This window comes from Periplaneta americana, chromosome 14 (assembly GCF_040183065.1).
Source record: "Periplaneta americana isolate PAMFEO1 chromosome 14, P.americana_PAMFEO1_priV1, whole genome shotgun sequence".
Classification (NCBI taxonomy): domain Eukaryota; kingdom Metazoa; phylum Arthropoda; class Insecta; order Blattodea; family Blattidae; genus Periplaneta; species Periplaneta americana.
In genome coordinates this window covers 111567517-111583073 of record NC_091130.1, presented here as the reverse complement: position 1 = coordinate 111583073, position 15557 = coordinate 111567517, and the positions used below count along the sequence as shown (strand labels likewise).

General features: G+C 35.8%; 1 protein-coding gene across 2 annotated transcripts; it reads left to right on the top strand.

Moving 5' to 3' along the window:
- The first annotated feature begins 1076 nt into the window (after positions 1-1076).
- mRpS34 (mitochondrial ribosomal protein S34) lies at positions 1077-10242 on the top strand. 2 transcript variants are annotated; one of them, XM_069845944.1, is made up of 4 exons: positions 1166-1307; positions 2213-2322; positions 4931-5140; positions 9905-10242. In XM_069845944.1, the coding sequence occupies exons 2-4, from the start codon at positions 2230-2232 to the stop codon at positions 10097-10099; spliced, it is 498 nt and encodes a 165-aa protein (XP_069702045.1). In that variant the 5' UTR covers positions 1166-1307; positions 2213-2229; the 3' UTR covers positions 10100-10242. The 2 variants fall into 2 exon arrangements, with proteins under 2 accessions (XP_069702044.1, XP_069702045.1); XM_069845943.1 differs by lacking the exon at positions 2213-2322 and having other exon boundaries at positions 1077-1307.
- The last annotated feature ends 5315 nt before the right edge of the window (positions 10243-15557 follow it).

Genomic DNA, 15557 nt, shown 5'->3' with positions numbered 1-15557 from the left:
AAATTCATATTGAAATTGGAATGTTAGGTACATATTTACAAATAAGGCACTGATGCAGTAAAGTTAGCCTATTGTTAGAAAAATTGATAAAAAAATACTGTACTCTAACCACGAGAAAGTCTCCAGGGAATGAGACGCAGCGGGGTGATGCTGTGAATGAATGTTGATGTCATAAGATGTCATAAGGTCACACACGTGGGTACTCGTATCTCTATTGGCTATCTCTCAAAGCACAAACAATAACACTGATATACACCTTTTTATACTACCCTAGTTACAAAATTAGATCACAGTTAATTTCCTGGTCTTTTAATCCCTCCATAAAAGAAGTAACATATGCAGGAGAGCGCATGGTTTTTAAACTGACGTTATATGGAGAACAGTACATAGTTTTTCCGTAGAGGTAGTAAGAGCAGGTAAAAGTATTACCACAGTCTACTATATACAGTCACGAAGCTTGAGTTTTGAGGGTGCTAGAAACAATAGACTGTGATGGTACTATTTTGCATTGCCTGTAATGAGGCGATAGTAGCGATCGTAGTGGTGAGCAACTATCTAATGTTTGCATATTTACTACGTATTGAGCTTCGCGACTGTATATACTAGATTGTGGTATTACTCCTTCCACGAGTTTTTCATTAAAAGAAAACACTTTCATATATAAAACCAATAAAGTTTCTATAAAAAAAACTTAAGAATAGCAAACTTCTCGAAGCGATTCTCAGCACTGAAAACAGGTGCCAGAGCCAGATTATGAATTTTATTGACAATTTCATCAATTTAGCGATTTCTGCATTGTTCTATAGCGTATTTGGCGACACTGACAGTGAGCGAGTCAGAGCAGCCAAATAGATGGCTTTATCGCTAAATCTGGCGATTTTTAGAAGTTTATCGGTGACTATTTTATTTAACTATTCTGTTACTTAAATAGGATTTAACGACTTTCTTAGCATCTTCTACCCACAAAAATATAACTTATATTATATATCTATGAACTTTTCTCTGTTTTTAATAAAGGATTTAGCAACTTTTGAACTACTGTTTGGCGACTTTCCAGTCACTCCCGTTGGCAACACTGTATAGAGTAATACACAAGCATGAAGTGGTTTTAATTTTGTTCACTGGTTTTAAAAATGCCTATAAAATATATTGGAAGAACCACTGATTTTAAAGGAAAAACCTTATGGGAAATTGTTGGGAACCTGAAGAATTTTGGTATAGGAAGAATAGTGGTTAGAAGTAGATTCGAACGTTATCCTGAACCGAGTTATCTTAAAATATGTAAAGTTGAAGCATTACCAAACACGGTAAGTTAGCTATGTTATGCTCATAATTATATTTGTCATTTCATAATAACGTAAATACGATTTTACATATTAGCATCAGCCTCCAAATCATTACGGTGATGAGAGCGTTTGTCTTTGTGAACATGTAAATGGGTCCTAGCCTACCCTCTCATCGTTTGGTCCATGTTCTTCCAGCTCCCCCTGATAGGGTTTACTTGACTGTTAATTCCATCGTTTGTAATGTAATTTCATAATGTGTAGTTTACTATGTTATGTGCCATGTTAGGATCAATTTTTATGTATCAGCAGTACATTCCCCATAATTTTATGTTGCATGGTAACTTAGACCTATAACCTAAGAGATTCGTTGTAGTCTAGCCATTTGGATGCATTTGTCATAACTCTACAAAATTCCAATGATTGCGTGAAATCTCAGTACTCAAAGTACGCGTATTAAAGTACAGTAAGTTGCCTAGGGAAAATTTTAGAACACGGATTGCACCTACCAAATTATGTCTTAAAATACTAAAAAGAATGTCGAATACGCATCATTATATTTACGAAAAGGCACTTTTCAGTGCCAATAATTTATTTTGTGTGCACAAGGTTGGAATTTCGAAGTAAGAGGGAAAGGGTGCAATCCATGTTCTGGAGCTTATCCATGACGGGACCACATTTCATTGTTTTTAAAAACGAAAATTAACTTATTGAAATACTGTAAGGTGGAAAAACAGTTTGAATTCCTAAAGGCAAAGGAAATCGCAGATAAATTTCAGAACATGATTGCTTTCATTTCCCAAAATCGCTAAAAAAAAATGATAATTTCTACAAAAAAAAAAAGCATGTCTTGTAAAGAATTTAAGGTCGAATTTTTCAACGATCTTGTGGTCTAAAGGTGCTTCTACATGGTTCAGCTTTTCTTTCAGCTCTACACATTCAAGCAATGCATGCAAGATTGAATGAAACGCATTCAATTGTGCAGCAAGATTATGGTAATTCCAGGAATTCAAAAGCGTCATGCTTTCATTCCCTCAAGGTATGGAACAAAAGTTTATGCTAAGTTGTTTACATTTGCCCCATTATCAACTAGCTAAACAGTCATCCTTTATGGAAATATGTTAGACTTTGGTGAACTGAATGGTTATATATAAAGGCAGGTGGTGGTTGAGCTATGTTTTAGGGAAAAATGGAGACGAAAATGAAGTGAAAGTTACATTTCTTCACTCATGAGGACCTTCTCATTCTTTTAATTTAGCCCTCCACACCTGATATGCTCTGGATACTTCTACTGATGTAATTTACAACCAATATCATACTGTTTAAAACTGCTGGTAATGTCGACTAGATTTGTCTAATGCTAGACTTTTGTCAAAGGCTAGATAGATATGCTGGCTATTTCTCCTTACATGTGAAACTTATACTCTTGTATCACCAATACGTAGTAAATATGCATCCATAGATAGTTGCTAACCACTAGGATTGCTAATATCATCTCATTACAGACAAAGCGAAATAATACCAGCACAGTCTATTGTTCCTAGCACCCTCACATCTCAAGCTTCGTGACTGTATATACTAGACTGTGGCAGTATTTAAAACTCCTTGAATCAGGAATAACAAAGATGGCACAATTCTGGTATGATTCTGGTTGAGGTACAGACGCAATGCATTTTGGGATATTAGACACATAAGATCCTCCACTAATGACATTGATACTTAATCTTTCACAGCCTTCACAATTGTGTCCATTATATATAGTCCCTCCATGTTTCCTTGTATTTTTCTGTCATGTCCTGGTTTCTCTCTCTCTCTCTCTCTCTCTCTCTCGTGTCTTGGTCTTTCTCTCTGTCAGTTATGTCTTAAATCTTTCTCCCTCTATATTTCATGACGAGGTGAGGCCGAGGATTCGCAATAGATTACCTGACATTCGCCTTATAATTGGGGAAAACCTCGGAATAACCTCATCCAGATAATTAGCTCAAGTGAGAGTCGAACCTGCACCCGAGCACAATTCCAGATCAGTAGGCTAGTGCCTCAGCCGACAGAGTTTTTCCAGTGGCTTAAATATACTCCTGTTGCTCCTACTACTGCTGCTGGTGCTGCTGCTGTTAGTTTGTCTTTGGTTTTCATGAAGGACATATTATTTCCTGGCCTGACATCCTTGCAATCACAGCCCTTTATGCCTTTTGTAATGCATTATGTAACATCCAACCCTCTGTTATAATCAATAGAAAACGCGACATTGCATAAAGTATAGTGCAGTTTGTCTTGTTCTTCCTTTAAAAAACGGAAATTCTTGTCTTAATGTGTCTGTGAATTTACACTTTGGTTTCGGCATTTTGAAATCACAAGTAGGTATGCAGCAAAAGAATATTTAGGTCTTCTAGTGCCAGTAGTATGATCAGAACATTTACACTACGTGGCTGCTTTACAGAAAGGATAATAAAATAGATAAACTGAAAACTCATAATACTTGCAGCTTAGCACTTTTCAGCTAGTATAGGCTAATACATCACAAGAACAGTACAGAGTACATATGAACCCAGTTCTGTATATATATAATGCAAGCTGTTAGCTGTATTGATGTTAACAAAAGAACGAAGCCATTAGGGAAATTAGATACAAAGACAACTTAGAAAAAGTGAAATTTTTGGTGTGCTGTTTGCATTTTGTTGAGACAACACGTCCAGTCATTGAAAAATGGCACACTCTCATTAAGAAAGGTATACCGGGGATAGAGCAACTAGAGGCTTCAGTGACATCACTACAGAGGAGCCCGCACACAGCAGAATTGTTTGTTGCATTAACTGAAAATGTTGACCACTTACTTTCACTGATCCAGTTGCGTTCTCACAATACGATAACTTCCGTTCAAAAAATGTTTTGCAGATGACTGGTACCATATCTACTAGTGCGGGAGGAGGGGTTTGTCGGACCGCTTAAAAGTAACGATCTCCAAGCCTCTAGATGTTCTGTCCCCAGTGTATGTCTGGTTATCTTAGTCTAAAACCAAATGATGAGAGGCAAAATGGAGATTGAAAATGATACATTTGAATTATGATGTTCATGTGACACACCGGATTAATAGTATTTAATTTCATAATGAATATTAATCAGCATTCGTTACATGTTTCAGTTTCTCCATTTTTATGCTCGACCATGTCGAAATGTAGTAATTATACACCTGGTAGCAGCCCTTTAATGGACCTCATTAAAGTTCAGGTGTTCCACCAATCAGAAAATACCATTGTAGCAATATGAAAACGCAAGTATCGAATTCTCGGATATGCAATCGAAAGACAACTAGCGCGAGATTAGACAAAGTAAAAATGGCGGACGCTAGTGATAATGAGCTGCAACTTACACTGCCGGAAATTTCGGCAAAAGCACTCGATGTGACTAATAACTTATTAACTTATGGTCGAGCATAAAAAGTTGTATGAAACTTGACTATAATGGTAATTAAGACACTTGTATGAAAATTATGAAACTCGCGCTTGTTTCATAAACATACTCGCATCTTAATTACTACCATTATAGTCTCGTTGCATAATGTACTATTATTAAATATACCCTCTCTTACCCTTTACTATCATCAGAATTTGAATCACCACAATATGACTATCAAAATCGTTTTCTTGCAGGAGGCTCGTAAAGTAAGAGTATGGGCAGAAAAAGTGTTTAGAGGTCGTAAATACCCTGGTCTTGTGAAAATAGAAAGTGCTTCTTACAAAGCAGATTATCGATTGCTTCATAAGGATGAAGAGGAAGATTATTGCAAGGAAGATGCTGTTATTTCATTGGAAAAAATAAAGCTGCTGCCTCACACTATACCGTATCCACCTTTGTTAAAGGTAAGAATGTTTAACACGGGACCACTCATGCCTATTGTTGTCACGCGATAACTCCTCTTTTAGATTCTATGTAAAAATTGATTTTTTTGTTTATTAGTTTATATTTCCATTAACAAATATGTTACACACACAAAGATTTTTTACATTATTGTATCTATGCTTGTAATTACGTGCATACAATAAATACAATTTTTTAAATGATTTTTTTTCACCAATAGAACTGTTTTATGAACAAAATAAAACTGAAATCTGTGTTTCCGTTGAAACAAATAATTATTTTAGAATTCAAGATATTTTTTCGTAAGTTATTTTACTGTTCTCAGTTCCTACATAAGTTACTTTATTTTATAATAAAAAGAACTGTTTTATAAATAAATTATACAATATTGGAAATCTGTATTTGAAATATTCGTGTAACAAGACTTTTCACTGAAACAAATAAATAATATTTTATAAATGTAATTATTTTTCAGTCCTTATTTTATTGATCTGACAATGAGTACAAATAATATTATTTAATATTTTATGATTTTATCATAAATAAATAATTATAAATAATTTTGTTTTATATATAAAATTCATTGAGATTGAATATATAATTTTTTTTTAATATAGGCTACTTCAATGAAATAAACTGTCAAAATTTGAAATTGGAATCCGGTGTGGCTTAGTGGATAGAGTGTCAGCACATAGAGCTGAAAACCCGGGTTCGAACCTTGGTGTTCGAGAGAATTTTTCTCCGCTCCACCGATCCTTCACCATATGAAACAATCTCGTTTAATGATACTGTTCTTGGCATCTTTTTTGCTTTACGAATGTGATGTGTTTGTATGGGATGAAATTCTCGTGTGTTGAATATTGTTTGAATTGGTGAAGAAAGTTCTATGTATATTGCTCAAAAATAATAGGGAAACATTTTGAAAATCATGAAGATATGAGAATTGAAGAAATGCTGAAGGTGCCAAAGATAGTAGAAAAAATATTAAAAATAAAAAACAAAAGAGGAAATTAAAAAATAAAAGGAAGCTAGAGTGGTCCCCTAATGTTTTGAACAGTCTATTTGCAACTGTGTGTGGCATCTTGACAGGCATCCTTCCACCAGGGAGAGGAATGTGGTAGAAAAATAGCCAAGAAATATTTAATTACATTGACTGCATCGCAGTATTTGAAAAATACTCACTTGTGTAGTCTGTGCTCTTATATTCGTGTTATTATGCTGTCCTTAAGCTCTTCCATTCTGTATTTGCCGTTGTCTCAAGATAAGAGAAAGGGGAAAGCAAGATTTGAAACGTGAAATCTTATTCATTACCATCAACAAAAAAAGTCCAAATTAATCATATTCTCAAGATGATGATGATGATGATGGATGGATGATCTATCCAGACAGGTACAGTCAACTCTGGATATAGTGAACCTCTGCGGACTTGCATATTTTGTTCACTATATCCGAAGTGTGTCTCCCCTAACCTTAAATGACAGAAATGAATGAAATTGTGAACAAGAAAATAAAATATTTCATTTTTGTGAAATCGATTACACTGTATACTGTTACTCACAGTTGATTTACTTAAACTATGCTGTCGACCCACGCCCGCTTGCAAAAGACCACATTCAATGTCACTTATAATGTTCGCCTTATCTTCCAAAGAAAACATTGACATTTTTATACAGTACATTCACTGTTGGAACACTAGAAACAGATGATCAGGTACAAATAACAAATGCTGTTATGGTGTGACTGCGCACTCAGCCTTGGAATTTCCAGGGTCACTTAATGGAAACTGGGAGAGGGTTGAAGGAGTTTGAAAGCCATCGAAATCTTACCTTCATTTATGCTCTTGGACATAATGTCTGTCCCCTTTTAATAAAAGAAGACAATTTCATTTTCCGTTGTTTTGATGCTATACATCATAATGGAAATGTTTCTGAGAACAAAAGGCAACCCTTTGACGGTGGAGGATTAGAAATAACAGTAGAATAGAGTGCCTGAGAACAGAATGTTAACCTTTCGACAGTGGAATGAGGCAAGGTCGTCACATGTTGCCTGAATTTACAGTACAGCTCATTGTCTAGGAATCACTAATCCTACCTTTGTCCTTTGACTAAAGGAGTAAGAAACTTAGAATGTTGTTCTCAACACATGAGGCTGTGATTATGCAAGTCATGACCAGCCCTAGGTTACTAGCCAGGGTGATACTGTTGTGGTTTACCATTACGTTCTTGAATATGGGAATGAAGGACAACACAGAACACCTGTCCCATGGATAGAAGATAAATTCCTCTATTGCCCATGCTGGGAATTGAAATTCTCAATATATAAGTGTAGAATCCACATAATTATTTATTTCCTTTCACATACTCTTGACACTGATCGAAGTATTACTGACCATTGAGATGATTGAGTGTGTAAATTTAATTGGTAACATCTTAATAGAGTAAGAACTACACTCTAAATGACTAGGATAGTTTATTAGTTACTTTCCTATTGTTATGCAGAAATACAAGGTGCGGCAGTGAATCAGGCGATTTTGCAACAGCTCTTATTTTGCTTTGGCTTGAGTGGGGGGAATGAGGGTAACACCATCTGGTAAAGCACCTCAAAGCATTTCAGTTACAATGGAGTTGTGGTCAGGAGAGCAACATGCTTATATTGTAAAAGCATTTTACAGAAACGGCGACAGTTACATGATCCCTCAGTGTGAATTTCGGAGAGAGTTCGGGATTCATCGCAATCATGCTGTTCCATCATCTCATGCCATCAAGACGTGGAGTCGTAACTTTGAGGCTACTGGTTCTACATTCATTAAGAAAGGTGATAGTGTTAAAACAGTGTGTAGACCCAAGAACATAGCGGTAGTAAGAGAGGCCATTGAACGGAGTCCACGCCAGTCTGCATGTCGTCATTCTGTGTCACTCAGGATTTCTGACCGTAGTGTTCGACGGATTTTACACAAAGATCTTCATTACCACCCTTATAAGATTCGAATTACGCGTGCACTACAGAAAAAGGACCATGGAAACAGGCTTCAATTCTGCCAGACTTTTCTGCAGTTGATTAATGGAAACCAGAATCTCGTGAACAACTTACTGATGAGTGATGAGGCCCATTTTCATTTATCAGGGTTTGTTAATAAACAAAATTGGCGTTATTGGGCTGCCACAAACCCAAAAGAAATTCATGAGCAACAACTTCACAGTTTGAAAGTGACAGTGTGGTGTGCGATATTAGCTTTTGCAGTTATCGGTCCGTACTTCTTTGAAGATGAGAGGGAAAGAGCTGCAACTGTGACAGGGCAATGCTGCGTTGACATGTTGGAGAACTTCTTAGCTCCTGCACTTGCTCGTCTTCCTGTGAACGAGGACACATTCTTTCAACAAGATGGAGCTACGAGCCACACCGCATGAATCTCCATGGCAGCTGTGAGGAATTTGTTTCCCAACCATGTTATCTCCAGACAAGGGGATGTCGGATGGCCGGCTAGGTCTCCTGATCTTTCAGCCTGTGACTTCTTTCTCTAGGAGTACTTGAAATCTCATGTTTTTAGTGCTCCAGCACCACACACGATTCAGGAGTTGAAACACCGAATTCAGGAAGAAATTGAACGAATTCCTGTGGAGATGCTGCAAAGAGTAATGGGTGATGTTAGGAAGCAACTTACCAAGTGTGTACAGAGGGATGGTGGTCATTTGCAAAATAAGGACTGTTCATTCAGTTAAATTGCTTGTAAACTAAATGCTTGTGTGAATACTTTGTGTTCATCTGTGATAAAGGTGAATAAATCTAGTCATTCACCCATGATAACGTTTTTAAAATTGCCCGATTCATTGCCGCACCCTGTATGTGCTTCAAATAATGGTTTAAGTGGTGGTGAGATGATTGAGAGTGTAAATTAAACTGAAAACTGTTTTAATGTGACATGCACCTATTTACCTAGTTCCTCGCTTCACACTTTTAGCATCCCACCACAACCGTGATACATGTTCACAGCATAACCTTGTTCTATCAATTCCATTTCATCAAACATCTCTCTACTCTGCTTCCTTCACAATACACACAGCCCGTTCCTGGAATTCCTTGTCACAGGAAATCAGGAGCAGTCTGAGTCTGAAATCTTTTAAGCACACTCTATTTAGAAATGTTTTTATTGAACAGAACTAGACTCTTGCGGAAGTTTCTAAATAGTCTTAAATGACCAAGTTGTTATTTTTTTTTTCTCCTCTCTCTGTATGCCATTTAGTACGACTTTGCTAATCAACATTTTATGTCTTGTAACCCACATGTATTCTCCTATTAGTATATTAACTGTATAATATATCTCAAGTGAATTAATCGTCGAATTTATCTCGAGCATTTTAGGTCTTATAAATTGTGTGTGTGTGCGTGCGTGTGTGTGTTTCCCCCCCCCCCCCGCCTTATGTTATGTAACTGATTTTGATTATGTGTAATTTTCTACTTTATTTTATATATTATGTAACCGATCTTGACTATTTGTAATTTTATATTATGTAACTGATCTTGACTGTTTGTAATTTTCTACTATATTTTATGTAATTTCTAAGGTATCTTCTTTTGTGGTCTAATTTTGTATTTCATGTATATTATTGAAACCTGGTTGAGTGGAAGAGAAGGTCTTATGGCCTTAACTCTGCCAGGCAAAATAAACCTACTACTTGCTGCTGCTGCTGTTAAATGTCTAGGATAGTTTGTTAGTTATTTTTGTATTATCGTGATAAAATATTTTCTTTCTTTTTTTTTAACTGCAGGAAATGATTCTCAATGAGTGTCGAGCTCGAGGGGAAGAAGTGACCAAGGAGCCTGAAATGGAGATGTCCTATACACGCTCTCGTGATGGACTTTCACGAAAAGCAAGGAAGGATGAAACTCCAACTGTAAAGTTCGAACCTGGAATTGGAACACCAATAAGTCCAGAACTGTATGCAAATGTTCAGCGACAATGATGGTGTTGTGACTAGTAGGCGTGTATAGAACTAGAAACATAGTAATGTGCACGAAATCGTAGTGTGACTATTATATACTTAACTGCAACATATTCAACCTGTGAAAAATGTTAACCTTTTTTTAACATTAAAATGTATGTTTACATTGTTGTAATGATTACATTAATACAAATGCTATAGTTATAACTAGGGACCAGTATTTTATGTTTTTAAAATGGTCAAAGGTTTTTGGAATAGGTGAAATAGTTTTTTTTTTTTTTTTTCTGTTATTTATACTCGCTTTAGCTTCTCTGGTCATATTGCGAGTTAATCTTTTGGGTGAAATCCGAAGGCCTGTGTACTATTGTTGAGTACTGGTTCTATTGTTGTGAACTAGATGGCATCTGTAGATGTTTACTGATTTCTTATAAATATGATTTTGGTGATGAATGAAGCTGTTGATATTCAGGGATGTTGTGGCCCGATTTTCCTGGCATTTGCCTTACAGTTAAGGGAAAACTCTGAAAAACCTCAACCAGGAAGTTCAACCCAACCGAGAATCGAACCTGGGCCCTCTGGGTAAGAGACCAGCATGCTGACCCCTACACCATAGAGGTGGTCTTTTAAGGTTTTATGACCAACCTGTGAAAGGTGTCACAAAAACTGCCAGATAGTTAAAAATGTATCCTTACAGTTATTCTTAAAAAATAAATATATAACTTACTGTATTTATTAAGGCAACATGGACCACGAAACTGATCTTTTCAAGAACCAAACTATGTGTTTATCAAAATTTGTAAGATTCGAAATTTTTGTTCCTTCTCCTTTAACATTATTTGTAATTTGAATAAATTATTGTAACAATATTTTCTCTAATATAATTTGCCTTGATATAACTACATAAATTTCAATTTTCAATAGATAAAAGGTACAGTACACACAAAACTTTTGAATTAAATTTGTTTAAACTTCATCAAGAATTATTTTAAAAAGTAACAAACAAACAAACAAAACATTTACTGATACTCTTCCTGGTTGCAATATATCACCAAATAGGTACTTTTGAAGATTCTCGACTGAGAAGTTTTTTTCTGTTGTCTCTCAAAATACATCTTAAGGACGAAATAGTTCTTTTGACAGCACATGACATCATAGGTGCAAATTTCATCACTGAACACTGCAGCAGGTACCGACGGTAACTGACAGTTGAACCTTTCCCCCTGGAGAATGGAGCACACATTTTTCATTTTTTCAAATCCTGGGTTCCTCTGCAATACTTTCTTCAGTTTTAATGTGACGGCTTCATCCATGGGTCCTGGTACTTGTTTCTGTAGAAGCAAGTCAGTGACACCAATTGAATCTTTCAGTTGTAACGACGAAGATTCCAAATACTCAATATATTTTGAAAGGTCACTGAAATGTGCCTTGAGGAAAGCAAGGGAGCCATAGAACTGCTAAGTACAGATTTTACCTTAGGGATTGAGACTGCCTCCTCCATGTCAAGAGTGTTCTTTCCTCTCTCGCTCGAAATGTATTGATATTTCTCTCAAAATAAAAAAGAAAAAAGGAATATATAACACAGTAAATACAGGCTAACACTTATCAACAATGATTTAGGTTATTTTAGGTATTAAGGTCCAATTTAGGTTTTTTAGGTTCAACAGAATTCACATACACGACTCCTATGATCATGATTCGGAAATGTATTGAAGAAATTAGGAGTTCAGAAGCAAGGTAGAAGGTAGGTAAAATCCTACAAATCTGGTCCCCAATTATAACTAGTGTTGAGAATGCAATACACTAAAAATCTTAAAATATGTATTAGAAATATCAAAATATGCAATTGCATAGTGGATGAAACAAAACACCACTGTGGTTCAAGGAAACCAGTTGGCTGTGAGTCTGTACTTGCTCTTGGGTTTTATGGCTCTGCTTATCTTCGAATTAGATCCTGTTTCCTCGGCTGTGGAATAACATATTTTTATTTTCATTACTTTAATGAAAAATCTTCCTGGAGGAATTATCGCCAAAAATTCAATCATTTTCCCAATTTTCTTGTGCTGGGTAAGACAACAATATACAGACTTGTAAAAAAACTTAATTAGATTTTGTTCTTAATAAGAAGCTTCAAATGAATAAATGAGTATTAACAGAGGAAAAAGGACACAAAATAAGTTTTAGATTAGAAAAAATCCTTCGAAAATGTTTGTGCTGATTAGTAGGGACTGGATTTTTATGTAATATCAAGGTGTGAAATATGTACATATTTATGTAAGAAAATTAAGGTGAATATGTACCAAAATATGTAAAATTATGAAAATATTTAATATCAATATCTGGCAGATATAGGCTAGGTGAGACTCTCCAGTTGTGATTTCATAGAGAACCCGACTTTTTTACCTCGCACTTGACACATTATTTTTCCATCTGTAGTGAAAGCTTCGTCCATTGCAATCCATTATTTTATTTTTGTCGTTAAGGTTGAAGTACAGGTGCCATTTTAGTTAGTTCAAAGCAGTAGATAAACTCACTTGCACTTTATACTGTAGGTACTAAAACTAGAAAACTGAGTGAAGTGAATGACACAACAGTAATACAAGCACTGTTTCGCTTTACTGTATGAGGAGAAAATAAGAGGAGATGCGGGACACATGCATTTTAGCTGCCCCCTGTAAGAAACAAAGTACCTACTAAAACGTCAGACTATAGGCATTTACAAACTGTTGTTTGAAAAGTGATATTCCTGTCTCAATCAGAAGGGTAGGATTATTCCAGCTGAGAACCATACTTTCTAATTGCTCGGAAAATCCCATTTCCGTATAGATCTACTAAATTTAAAGTAGAGGTCAAGGAATAATCTGAAAAGCTATTTATTTTAATCATTCCAGTTTGTTCCTTTACTCCAGCTTCTTTTCAAAAGTCGGCTACTTTATTGCAGCTCATGCCAGACTTGACATGGGTTTTCCGAGGGTGGGTAAGTTTGCAAATTGCATGGGAATGGCTTGTTAGACATGTGCAGAACAATTATAGTTCTAGACAATTCATGTCGTCTTCGTCCTACTCCACTGCATGAAGGCAACGCTACTTTCTGAGTGATCTTTGCAATACAAGGTAGTTGTATGAGAAAGGTTGCCTTTTCTTCAATCAAATTTACAGTGGGCAATATGGAGTGAGTTCTTTATTACTTCCTGGAACTAAAGACATTATGTTTCGTCCCGAAATATATTGCTTGGTTAGGTAAAAAGGCTTTTTAAATCTATGTATTTCAAATTGTAAGCTTCCCCAGCATAAGTCCCCCCCCCCTTAGAGAAGTAAAAATGAATAAAACCTCTAAATATGTAGATTTATGTAATACCAAGCCATAATATGTAATGTGGGGTAAATATGTAAAAATATGTAGTATCAAATTCGATCATGCCCACTAGTTTCACATTCAGACACACTTACCACTACTCCAAAGTGATGAACGTACTCTTACGCTGTATTATTTATGTTTCCTTCCTCTCGTTATCAATAGTAAATTATGTAACAGTTAACTTCAAGGTTCAAGATCGAAAATTGCCAGCTTTAGTTTCTATATTCTCCTTGCATTCCTCTCATATTCCTAGTCTTCGTCTGGTTCCTTGTGTTCCTATTATTTTTTTCATTTTTTATGCTTTTAGAACTTTGTTTTTTGTGTAGAATTATTTTAGCTTAGTGTTATGGAATTAAATATGTACCAAAGCAATACACATATAGAATTATTCCAATTCAGAAACAACTAAGTAAACTAGAAAAAACTCCAAAAGGAAAAAAACATTTCAATGGATATCTAGTCATTGTGGTATACCTGGAAACGAGAAAGTTGATAATATTGCAAAACAGGCAACATATTTGCAACCAAGAACTCTTCAAGTGATATCTCTATCCAGTGCTTTTGCTTCAGTAAAGTCTCATTTTATAAACCTATGGATCAACAATTGGCTCTCTTCTGACAAAGGAAAAATTTTACAGTTCGTACAAAAGAAACCAAATGACCTGGAATGTATAAAAACTTGCCCAGATATGTTCAAACATTTTTAACAAGACCCAGAACAGGTCACATTGTCACTCAATTGTATCTACACCGATTTCACATTTCTGATAATCCTACTTATCTGTGGTGTAATAATCATGATGAAGATCTGGAACACATTCTTCTATACTGTCCATCCATAAACCACAAAAGAAGTAAATTAAAATCACCAGTACCAGTTGCAGAAGACACAGCCCTGTAATATATATTGACTACACCCCAACTCTGGCTACTACTAACAGGCATTTATAATGAACACCATCAAAATACCCCTCATTTCTCATGAAAAACAAAAACTGAATAGACTACAGTGGACTATAGTGGACTTTATGTTGTCAACAAACAGCTGGATACATTAAGAAGATTGATTGATTGATTTATTATGGAATCAAATAAATTATATGATGTAGGTACGTTTCCTTTGTAGTATTATGAAGAAAAATTACTCACAGTAAGTTTGTTACCTGTATAGAACAAGGTTTTTTCTCAGTAAAATAATATATTTTAATGCTTTTTAACTCTTAATTTCAGAATTCCTTCCCAATATGTATCCAAAAATCGTCTGTCAGGTTCTTTGGCACCCAGCGGGCACTAACTTTATGAAATTTCAATGTGTCATGCACGATATCGTACACTGCACCGTATGAAATGTTGAACTGCTGAGATAAGATTCATAGTTGGATCCGCCGGTCGTTCAAAATTGCCGCCTCAATGCCTGTGACATTTCACTGGGTTGCAGCTGTTATCGGCCACCCAGAACGTGGCAAATCATAAAGGTTCTCATGGCCGTCTGCGAAGAATGCGCACCACCTGGAGATGTTGCTACCATTCATACAATCTTCCCCATACACGCCACAAGAACAAGGTTTTTTCCCAGTATAATAATATATTGTCTATAACATTGTAAAGAGAGGTGATTGAAATTCAAAAATTGAACAACAAAAGACTTCATTGTAAATTTATTAATGTAAGGGCCTGGATTCAAATCCTGCTCTACCCTGAATTTACAACTTTTGTTGGGTAAAGCCATGGTCCAGGCAATACGAGTTTTCCTTGTGTACTTCAATTTCCCTGTGACTGTGACATCCAACAATTCTCCATCATCATCATCATCATCATCATCATCATTGATTATAAGTATAATGTAGACACCACTTGTGATGCACTCTGACAAACTAAAGCCCAGTTCAGATGGTGCTTGTTTCTGTGATGGATTCTAAGGTGGCTGCACTGATGGCTAGCCTGCGTGCTCATTAGAAGTAATGCTCTCTGGTGGCTAGCTTGCTGGATTTCAAGGTTAGGTTCCTTGCTATTTTTCGTGTTGGTTTGCAGGCTGGAACCAATGATGATGATATAGTATCACCACTGAAACCATGTCGCCATGTTCGTTGTTTTCCAACTGAACCTGTTTTTTTCTCCATTTTG